At 37.3% G+C, this 12,659-nt stretch overlaps 1 protein-coding gene across 1 annotated transcript; it reads left to right on the plus strand.

Moving 5' to 3' along the window:
* Positions 1 to 7,632: 7,632 nt before the first annotated feature.
* LOC144435462 (uncharacterized) lies at positions 7,633 to 10,257 on the plus strand. The gene has a single exon (XM_078124056.1). It carries the CDS (start codon positions 7,633 to 7,635, stop codon positions 10,255 to 10,257), a length of 2,625 nt encoding a protein of 874 aa, XP_077980182.1.
* The last annotated feature ends 2,402 nt before the right edge of the window (positions 10,258 to 12,659 follow it).

The following is a 12,659-nucleotide window of genomic DNA, read 5'->3' on the forward strand; positions in this document are numbered from 1 at the left end:
GTAATGTTGTAATGAATTCAGAGTGATTATTATGCAGTTAATTAAAACGTTAGCAACATACATACGAAACCTTATGGTCTACACGATTGATTGTAAAGGTATATATATATATATATATATATATATATATATATATATATATATATATATATATATACATATATATATATATATATATATAGTTTTGATAGTTCTGGAACTCTTTCTTTGTTGTAACTCGGAGTTTCACGCATAGTGCGATCATCAGACAACTGATTTCTACTCTCTGGTTGTGCTGCTTATATAGAGTGTAGACAATAGAAATATCATCACTATTGTCTATGTGTTGATGGGTTGGTGCTGTGTGTGTGAAGGTGTTGGTTGTTATTGTGTGAGATATTGGGTGCGGACAAGTAGGTGTTGGCGGGTTGTTCCATATCGGGCTTTGGTGTTCCGTTAGTTAACGGGTTTAGTTTAGGTGATAGATGCTCTCTATTGCTCTCTGCCACTGCAGTATAGAGCACTGTCTTAGCAGATTGATACTCACCGAGTTATATATATATATATATATATATATATATATATATACATATATATATATATATATATATATATATATATATATATATATATATATATATATATATATATATATATATAAATATGTTGAGGGTAGAAGAAAATCAAGTCGGGTTTTTCGTCTCTACAAGCCTGTTTCGTGAGTAAATCACTCGTCAGGAGATGTTGATGTACATCAACATCTCCTGACGAGTGATTTACTCACGAAACAGGCTTGTAGAGACGAAAAACCCGACTTGATTTTCTTCTACCCTCAACATATACTCCGCTCTGCGTGCAGACGTATCGAGCACTGTGCTACGGATAAATCTTACCACTGACTTCCTATATATATAAATATATATATATATATATATATATATATATATATATATATATATATATATATATATATATATATATATATATATATATATATATATATACGTATGCTATATGTAATGTGCTACATTTAGATGTTATTCCCTAATATTTGTCTTCGTTCATCCAAGAAAAATATGAGTGACCTAGAGAGCCTTTGTCACTACGAGTCGCAAGACGAGTAGTGACATCCCTTAGGTCATGAGTATTATCCGTCTGAATGAAGAAGAATATTGGAGAATAACATAATTATACCAGTGTCAGTGATATCAAAGAAAAATAGGGGAAAATAACGGGAATTTTGAACGTCTTGACTCATACTTCGAACAATGCAGAACCAGTGACGTAGACACGTGTTGTTGTGACATAGACGCGCGCTGTCGTGACGCAAAACGACCGGAGTATATATTCCATATTTTTATGTTCTAAATGGCTCGTTCATGGTATAATAACGGTAGTATATTCGTGGGTTTACTACATATCATGTACCTCTTTACTGTTACAAATGTGATTGCATGGGGAATATCGGGATGGCGTGTTTTTTTGTTTGTTCTAGATTGTCTTTTAAAATTTAACGGGTCAATGGAAAGTATAATATCGTTATATCTTGCTACGAAAGACTGGTCAGGACAATGACCTACAACCTGTGACTTGCAAAACAGTTTTTAGAAGTCGCAGGTCGCAGTTTTGCAACACACTGCATGCAGGTCGTACATACAGTGTAGCTGCGGGTCGCTGTCCTAACCAGTCTCCAATAAAGCCATAACACCGAACGTGCAATGTGTGATTAGTGAAAGTAATTACGTGTACCATATGAACGGATTTCACATTGAAGAGGTATGTGTGTGATATCTTCAACCATCTCTACAAAGTACCCGGAATATTGAATGTTTAATTTGTCGAATGTAAAATTTGTCTTGGGTGAAAGGGTTTGATGTGCATCAATGATTACATGCATAAGCCAAAAATATTGAATATCTATACTCTGGTAGTTCTACGTCACGACAATCCGTGTCTACGTCACTGGTTCTGTTGTGTTCGAAATATGAGTCAATGCCTTCAAAATTGCCATTACTTTCCCCGATTTTTCTTTGATATTACTGGCGCTGCAGCTGGTATAATTATGTTATTGTCCAATATTATATTTTGCTTAAAATACTTGTGATCTAAATTAATGGTTGTCACTACGAGTCGCTAGACGAGTGGTTGTGACAAAGGCCCCCTTAGGTCACTCGTATTTTCCTTGGCCGAACGAAGAAAAATATTGGTGGATAACATATCATTGTTAACTTATAATAGAGTCATCATGATGCAGTATTTGATAGGGGGATTCCTTAGTATCAACAAGGCCTATAATAAAGATGTCAACACAATTCCCATAATGCACTTACTTAATCGGGATGAATGGGCCTGAGGTCGATGACAATCTCGTGGGAGAACGGTGAAGAATCGGTGGATATCTTGGAAGATCCGCATCATTTCTTATGGATTAATAAGACATGACTCGTATGTTTATCCGAATAGCCAATGGCAGCAACTAGATAGCAAGTTGAGAGCTTCCTCTGTTACGTGAATTTACAAGATGGGGAGAGCATACATGATCGATTCTACAGACTGCTTATTGCCGGCTGATAATTGTTTATGGTCCACCTCGAGACGTTATTACACGAAGTAACGTGGTAAATGTGGTTAAAATGTGATGATTAGAATTTGTAATATATTTCTACTCAGCTGACACTTCTTTGTTGATATGGTGAATGTAATGTAGGCCTGTGTGTTTTCCATTCTTTCTCAGGGTAAGGCCGCCATCTATCTATACACTATACCTTTTGTTTAATTATAATGTCATTTAATTACACCTTTCGAACTATGGTGGCGCTGTTTAGATAGGTACAGTGTTCTCCAGGTGACAAGTATTTAGTTGTCACGTGAAAGAATGTACAAATGTAACTATTGAATATCCGATGGAGCCCCTTTCTTATATTCTAGCACCATTGTTCACGTTTGTTCATTTTGAAGGAATTCAATAGAAACTTAGGTGGGGGTGAGGATTGGGACGGGGACGGATGGGTTGGAGATTCCATAGAAAATGAACAGAAATAGGAGTGTGCCAACGGCATATATAATATGTCAATTACCCACCCTTTTGAAAAGCACTCCACAGATGTCTGCTACACGTGAAAATTCGACAACCCTTTCAAAACTCAATCAAGTGATATTCAGTTTATACATGACATTGTCAACTGTCCCCGAAAGGGTCCATTCGTACGGAGAAAGGGGCTATTTTATATCAAAATAGTAGCGTTTCTAATAAATGACGCAATTCCTTTATATGTAAACACATTCATTGTGTGGAAGGGGCATAGAAATATGAATCTCTTTCAATTCAAGACAAAAATATCTGGAAATGTCTCCCTGAAACAAAGATTAAAGATATATACCCCTTTTCATACAACGAATGTTGACAAGATGACCTGTGGTACATCCCAATATCGCATTCATTTCAAGTGGCGAATCAACTAAATGCATAAACAATACATGTTTATAACATGGAGTTCTCCGTTCTCCGTAAACTGACGTAATTTCTGGCCACTTTCTCTACTGTGAATACAAGTCGGTGTAACTTCATCATGCCTGTTGAAAGATGGCACTTGTTTTGGCCCTATCGATAACAAACATCCTTTCTGTGGAAAATCCGAATGCACAACTCCCACGTGTTTATTAGACGCACCTCAGAAGTTATACCCCAGACTCGGAACTGTGTACCTTTTAAACAAACGTTGGGTTTTCCTTGTACGTGGGAGTAGCATTGTTGGACGACCCACGTGTTTTGTAGTCTAATATATTCACGCATTGTACATACATCCCTGGATCGTACACAGCTAATGGAAATATTACCTCCAGTTGGGAGTATGTGTGTGTATTGCTATGCGGAAATAAAATCTGTTTATAAACTCAGATTAAGACATGGTCATCATAGCAACGTAAACATGTTCCCACCATTAATACTGTTCCTCTTCAATATAGTAATACAAGTTAACATTTCAGTCTTTCGAACCCTGGCAAATCACACAACTCTCTTTTTAAAGATATTTACAGGAAGCACACTACAGGAACTTCATATCAAAAAGTTATAATAAGCTTACATATTTTTTCATTCATCGTATATGAATTCTACAAAACTGCAAATATCACACATGTATACAGCAACAAAACAAGTCATTAAACACACTCGATTATAAGTTTTTAAAAAATTGGAAACCTACTACGATTCCAATAGCTCGAGGTTTGGCTCAACACAAGAATCACAGCTTTCGTTAAATGTCGATCTTATTCGGATAACTTCGGAAGTTAGCTATGCGCTTCATAAACTTCAATACGGAAAACTACAGATATACGCTAGCCACCCTTTGAAATTTTACGCCGTAAATAGATATGAATTTTTAAAATTCATTCTTGCGATTTTAATTCATGATCAGTACGCCAGAGACCCTCAAATAAACCGAAAATATAAATGAGAATAAGTGTTATCGATTTTCAGGTGGGTATGTCATTGTAGGATATATATGGAGATAAAACATTTTACCGGGAAGACGAATGTTCGGAGTATTCACTGTACACGTGTTCTTCGATATTTGGACTATAACCTGACATTATACCAACCAGCTATCATGACCCCAAAGTGTTCGGCCTACATTCCGGAAACATTTCCGTAGCTTTGCTTTTACTTTGCTATCCTTTCCTGCTTCGTCTCGTGTTTTCGACGGAATTTTCGCTACGTACTCCTGGTATTGATAACATGGGCAGATTTAATTTAATTATAAATGTCTACGTGATACCCGATACCCAGACTTATTGCATTGCCTCATATATGGATCTGGGATTTCCCGCACAGGTCAATACCCATTATTACACGGGTTGGTACATGCTTCAAATGTCAAAACGGCACTGTACAAAGTACAGTTTTTTTGTGATCTGGCGAGACATTCACGTCGATTTACAAACAATTTTCATATCGACATCGTCTTATGCGTAAACTTTTTAAGTGTAAGCTTACACAACTACGGCTGAAAGCGTGTATGTGTCGAAGGTAGTATGCATTCCCTCCCTAATCTTAAAATGGTACAGTCACAAAGGGTGACATAGCTGACAGAGTTCTCCCATCCGGTTGTGAACGACCGGCGCCAGCACATGACTGCTGCCTCATACACCGTAAAAGTTTGGGATGCACGCAGTCGGACAAATTAATTTGTCGAGGGAGGTAGGTGATATTTTAAAATCCTAGCATCAAATACTAACAACTTTCATTCGTTGCATGAATTTTTTTTCCCATCAAACATGAAACATTTCTTCATACGTCAGCGTATGAATTAGGGATCGTGCAAATTGAGGTTGCTGCAACAATGTATGTATTCCACTACTGTACTCACACCAGGCTTACTCAGATTTGACTAAACTGTCCCTGAATTACGATCAAAGATGCATGCATGCATAAATTATATCGTAGTAGCATGACTGAAAACGTCACGAATCTTCAAAAAAAAAGTCAATATACGATTAGAGAACTTTGCAAACGCCGTCTAAATAATACGATGGATAACACGGAGCGAGTGGGGAAAAACTCTGCCCTACCTATTACTAGCATTTCCATTCAGTATTTACAATATGATCTGAGTTGGCCTCTGGTTCGTTAGGATGAAAAAATTGTTCGAAATAACTGCATTTCAGGCTTTTCGTGGCAATATAAAAATTCCTCCCTGCTTCATTTGCCAAACAGTTATACAACAATTAACGTGCAATTACTTCTTAGTTACAAATAACTAGGGGAAAAATTCTTCTCGAAAATGGGAATTTAAAAATATATATATTTTTTAAATTAACTGACTCTTGTTTCAAAATCAACACCTGTCTTTTTAGTTTTCTTCGAACCTATGAAAACAGAAATACGTTCTTTCAATTTGTATTTCAAATTTAGCTTTCTTTTTGATAGCCTGTGCTCGGGTGTTGATTACATGTTACTTTTAAAAAGCTTCTGGAGTATCATTTTATTTATCATTCATATTCGTGTACATATATATATATTCTTTACATTTACAAACCATACACGGCACGGCGCCCTGGCCCTATGCCCTACTGACTCAATGATTGCTCAGGTCGCGCGCTGTGTGAGATCGAGAGAGCTAGCGCAGCGGTGAGTAGAAAAAGTTGTAGAACGGATATGTCAATATAAATGCTACAAGTGAGGACAGTCGTTATGAAAATACAAATTCATACAACTAATAATCCTTTACATGTATCATCAAAAATATTATTCAAAGACGGATTCTTAAATGTCAGGACGACTGTCCACAGACCGAGTCTACTTTTTTGATTGCGAAAAATGCACTTAGGCTGACACGCGTTTCCTTATAGCTCAGACCGTCACTTTTACAACGTTGCATATATTGAGTCCTTTTCCGGGGGGGGGGGGGGGCTGTTGCAGTGTGTTCGATTCATGTTTTTCTTAGCTGAGATCAGATTTGTTGGGAATGAAATCACAGTGATTGAATGATCAAGCTTATTTAATTTATTGGAAAAAAAAAGTATCCATTGATATTGAATATCCCAACCATCGTCAATTTGTTCAAATTTCAAATTGTTCTCAACCACAAGTTGACTTGTGAAATCGAAACCTGACATAAATATTTGACGATGCAAAACATGCAGCAAGTTATTCGGGTGAAAGTTGGTGCTTACTGTTATGATTTATGGTTAACATGGGCGCGAAATCAAACTTACAATGGTCCTGTCTACGATTAGATTGGCAATAATCATTGAAACAGCTTCTTTGTTCATATGTAGATATACAATTTGACGATGTGCACTGAGCAAACGCCACGGTAAGCTTGCCCCGTGGTTAATACTTCGCTACTTGCAAAGTATATACAATAGTTATGTATAATAAGTTGGAAAGTACTCAATATATGAGCCTATCGTGCCAACGCCAATGTTCAAAAATTAGCAAATCGTGGACGAAAATCGAATTCACATCTCACGATTCAGAACCAAATATGGTAATGCTTGATAATTTCTTCGCTCTGAATTACCGTGATGTCATCAAACAAAACTGCATTGTAGAGGGAAAATGAAAGTTTTCAATGTGTATTGTATGATCGAGACAAACACCGTGGGTTAAAACGGGAAGTAAGAAAAGAGGTAGCTACAGCAAACAGAGTAAACCATTGTTCATACACATGCTAGTACTCATAACTATGTGATAAGAATTAAATAAGACACGAAGAGAGACAACTTTGAAAGTGATCAATATGAACTAACCATATCCCCTATAACATGTCAATATATTAATGTTCTTAGATTGATCATGATGTAACCTAGAAACCGATGACGTACCCTACAGTACGTCAGGCATATATCACGTGTATATATAAATAAGAAACAGGAGGGTGTACTAAGTCTTAAGTCTTGTATTCATCGCCATCACACCCCTTCTGTGAAAAAACAGCGCAATTTACATATTATTACTTTTCTTTCAGTACAGCGATCGAAGGGGTGATGCAAGATTGGCGAAGTTTTAAAAAATGACCGGGCAGATTTATTGATTTGTATGCCAGTAAATCACACGCTGTAACAATTATAAAGAATAACCAGGAGGGCAGTTCTCAATCTGGTTTGGAGATTCGTAAGAAGAATAGACAACCGACGACAATCAGCGGGATGCTCCCAAAGGTTATACAAAAACTGGCGAGGCAAATGACGCTACCAGTAAGTACCATGGGTGTACTTTCGATAGCAATACTTCTGTACCTAATAAGAGGTAAGAGTTGTGAACAACTACCAATACGAACAGTGTGTAAATTTGATAAATTCACCGTAGACTGCAGTCACAAATCACTACGAGAAGTACCACAAGGATTACCACAATCAACCAAGGTGCTCATACTTAGTCATAACACACTCCCACGAATTATAGATAACTCTTTCAAAAGTCTTCCAAACCTTGAGTATGTAGATCTCTCCTACAATAGCATATCTCGAATAGAAGACAATGCCTTTGATTCAACTCCTCGTTTACAGACACTGTTGCTAAGCCATAATGAAATAGGTAGATCTTTAACATCTCGAGTGTTTTCACCACTCAAGAATCTTACTATGTTAGACCTGGCACATAACAGGATGGAGAGTATGCCAGCTGGTATGCTGACTGAAGCAAGTCGTCTCCAGTATCTCAGTGTCGCAGAAAACAGACTAGAATCTATCGATTTGAGCAAGGACTTGAGCCTTTTAAAGCTGGAAGTGTTGAACTTCTCCAAAAACAGTATAGCAGGATTAAGACGAAATCAGTTCACTGGACTTAGAAAGACGCCCCTTAACGTGTTGGATCTTTCATTCAATAAAATTACATATATTGAAAACGGTGTGTTTGACAGTATTACAAGTTTAAAGACGTTAAACGTGAGTGGAAGCTTCCCTGAAAACACTCTAAACTTGGTAATACATCTAACTCACCAGCTGAAAGGTCTGGGTCTTCAGAGTCTCGTCATGAAAACAATGGTCTTGCAAACAATCGACGCTGACACCTTTGAAAGCTTGTCTTCAGAGAATTTGAAATATTTGGACTTATCGAACAACAATATCACTGTCCTCACCAACAGTTCACCTTTCCGAGGTTTACAAAATCTCCAACATCTGACGCTAGATGGTAACTCCTTACACCACTTTGAGAAAGACGCTTTCAAAGAACTGAAGTCCGTTGTTAGCCTTTCTATGAACAATAATGCATTGTCTGTATTATTTAGTGACATGTTTACTTGTATGAAAAACGTACCGCTGGCATATCTCTATATTAGGTACAACAAGATCACATATGTTCAGACAGGGGCCTTGAATGGTCTTGGAAACCTACTTGAGCTAGATCTGTACAGCAATAAGATAGATCCGGGCACTCTCCAAAATGAAGACTTTGCAGGACTTAACAAAATAGAACGTATAGACTTGGGTAATAATCATAACAAGCAAGTTTCCCTAGGTCCCAAGGTTTTCAGTAAGTTGCACACACTGAAATACTTGTACCTGAATTTAAATACTCTAAATGCAATTGATGCCACCCCATCTCCGTTCCAGAACCTTTCTGCTTTACAGACTCTGGACCTAAGCAATAATAACATAGATTCAATTGCAAAGGACACCTTTGCTGGTTTGCGGTCTCTTAACACGTTGTATCTTCAACATAACAACTTAAAGGGGTTATGGCAAACATCTCATCCTGGTGGACCAGTACTTATGTTTGACGGTCTTTCTAAGATGCAAAATCTTCACCTTGGTTGGAATGGTTTTGACAATATTCCAGAGGATGCCTTCAAGAAAATGTCATCGCTGACATATCTCGCCCTACAGAACAACCAAATTAACTTTCTACCTGTTGGACTTTTCAATGATACCAAGAAAATTGAGAAGTTGGAACTTGACAACAATATGATCACAGTTGTTAATCATACAAATATTGCACCCTTTTTGAAATCCCTAAAGGTTTTAAATGTAAACTTTAATCCCTTCTCATGTACCTGTGACTTGGAGTGGTTCAGAAAATGGTTGGATACTACAACAGCAGATGTTGTAGGAGTTGAGAGGTATAAATGTTTCTCACCCCCATCCTTATATAAGCATCCTGTTCTTTCATATCACCCCTCACCTTGGGAGTGCGACCACATTATTCCGATGTGGGTTTGGGGAGTCGGTATTAGCATATCTGTCATCATAATGATGCTGATAGCTATTGGTATCAGATACCGTTGGCATTGTAAGTATGTATGGCTGAGGTTGAAGGCGAGGTACAAGAATTACAAGATGTTGGAAGGGGTGAACATGGAATACAAATACGATGCTTTCATATCGCACAGTGACAAGGACGAAGATTGGGTGATGAATCTTCTGCTACCAAACCTTGAGAAATGTGACCCTCCGAATTTCAAACTCTGCTTCAGTGAAAGGGATTTCATTCCAGGAAAACCCATTGTTGATAATATTGCCGATGGCATCGGGGACAGCAGAAAGACCTTGTGCCTTGTGACGGAAAGCTACTTAAACAGTGAGTGGTGTAAGTTTGAACAGTATATGGCCATGCATCGGCTGTTGGATGACAATAAGGACGTATTGGTCCTCATCCTGTTGGAGAAAGTGCCGGAGAACAAGTTGAACAAATATGAGAAAATGCATAAGTTGATGAAACGGAAAGCCTACTTAGAATGGCCTGAGGATCATGAAAGACAACCTGCGTTCTGGGAGAGGCTGAAAAATGTTCTCTTGTCTGGTGTAGAACCACAAAGAGAAATTGATATTTGAACATCAAGCGTATGCTCATAATGAGGTGTAAAACATATTACTTTCAAAGAGACACTTCTTTGATAGATTTAGTAGCCGTGGCAGTGGCTAGCTACGTGAAACACATTTTCTCTTAGATGTTTTTACGTTTTAAAATAATGAAATAATAGTTATTTCATTGATGACAGTATTCGAAAATGGAAAAATAGTTGTAGAATATATCTAACAAACAAACAAACAAACAAACAAACAAACAAACAAGCAAGCAAGCAAGCAAGCAAGCGAACTAACAAATTTAAACAAAACAATTCAACTTTTTTCGTTCATTTTAACATTTAAAGTTTGAATTGGACCGTAGCCATGGTAACGTACTTGATTGGTATATACTTTATATCAATTTTAACACTTTTTGTGGCATCTTAATGTTTTAATGTACATATTTGTCTTATGTTTTAGAAATTTAAGGTTACAATTGAATTTTTCTTGTTTGGAAAGAAAGTCAGAGAATTCTAATTACTTGATGTGTACTGAGGATGGGCACATTAGATCTCAATAAACAAGCTGCCTGCAGTCTTTCTTTAAACATGGCTCACAGTGAGTACTAACATTTTAACCAGTACACATAACTTACTTTTGATAAATAAGCTGAGAGCTTTCGAATGCAAACTGTCAGCCTTGTTCACTCATTATAGATGGCGCTATTTATGATCACGTCACAGTGATTGTTGACAGTGTATATTGTAGATTGTAACTTTTAAGTAAAATGATTGAAAGGAAACACAGTGACAAAATAATCATTCATTGTATTTGACAATCCGTTTCAGCCTGGGCGAGTCTCTCTTTGTTTTCAGGAGAGCTAATTCATCACACACAATATCCCTTGTGTTACAATTTATTTGTGTCAGTTGAAACCTTTGAACTGTGACATTTGGAGAAAGTAGGAAAAATACGAGTTATATGTTTATGCTAAAATGAATATCATTTGAGTAATTGGATACTATCGTAAACGACAGATGTCCAAATGTTAACAGAATCACTAAATCTCAGCTACATTATAAATAATGTGACAAATGTACATACACAATATGTTGAGATCAGAGACTGAGATAAACAACAAAACAATCATAGCATGGGTTGCTGAAAATAAAATAAAGTTTGTGATAAATGAAGGGCTAAAATGAACAGTGTTTGCATTTTTGTATATTCTGTTTCTCGAGATTAATTGTATGCGTGGAGGGTAAGAACGATCTTCTATAAAAGTGAGTTTCACCTTTGAAATTCGTTCAAAATACATACCATATTAATGCGTAAAATTACTAAATCATTTTAAGAATAAACAATTTCTACCTCCAAAAAGTGGATGAAAAATTGAATTGACGGGAAGAATAGTTAATAGTTGGAGAAACTGTAAATACAATTTCGATAAACATCACCACTTCTTATTTGACCTTTTGAACTCTATTATGGGATATTTTACGATACTCGCAGCAAGTGTCACTTTTCGCAGACAAGTGTTTGCGTAGTCTCGGTTACCCAACCTCTTGCCGTCGAGGACTACATTCCCAGCAGATCACAGTCCCAAATGTTGTGAGGGGCCATACAATCGGCGACATTGTATTATCCCAGACTATGCTGGGGGAGGGGAGTGGGGGTGGAGGTAGCCCATAACGGGAAGAAGCTGCGTAACCGAGACTAGTGTTTGCGAGATGTTGAGGGGTTATTATTATTCATTATTCACTTTCAAAAAGCCATGAATGTTTAACAAGACTTTTGAACTGACTATATTCATTACATACATGGCTATCAGCAGCAGTTTGATATAGGCTGATATCATGGTACCTAACCCCAACTTGAATCATCCTAACCTTAACCCTAACCCGAATGGCAATAATGGGATTTGGAACCGGTGGCAGCGATGGGATGACACATCCCAAAATAATGCAACGTTAAAAAATACAATGAGTCAAACTAAAATGTGACCCTACCCCTAATCCCATTTTCTAAAATATGGCCCTCCCCCAAGAGCGAATTTTGTAAAAAGTTACCCCCCCCCCCCATTCCCTCAGTCCTCCCTAAGATACATGTCGTGTGTTGTTCTGCCCTATCAGGGTTCTTGTAGGTGATAGTGTGGCACGAATTACAGATTACACAGGAGAATATGCAAAACTCGTGTGTGAGTTTACCTGTTTAGGGAGGTGGGGGGGGGGGAATCCTGATTAGATGCTACGTAACAAATGATTGCATCCCCGGGATTGCATTAATATTGTGTGTGTGTGTGTGTGTGTGTGTGTGTGTTTGTTTGTTTGTTTGTTTATCATTGTGAGGTTGGTAAAAAATGATTATAAAGCTCTAAATAAAGCTACGCCGGCCATGTACGCGTGTAACCTGTAAAGTTCCTTAATTAATACCCAGGTTAACTCTTG

Source organism: Glandiceps talaboti, chromosome 5 (genome assembly GCF_964340395.1).
Source record: "Glandiceps talaboti chromosome 5, keGlaTala1.1, whole genome shotgun sequence".
NCBI lineage: Eukaryota > Metazoa > Hemichordata > Enteropneusta > Spengelidae > Glandiceps > Glandiceps talaboti.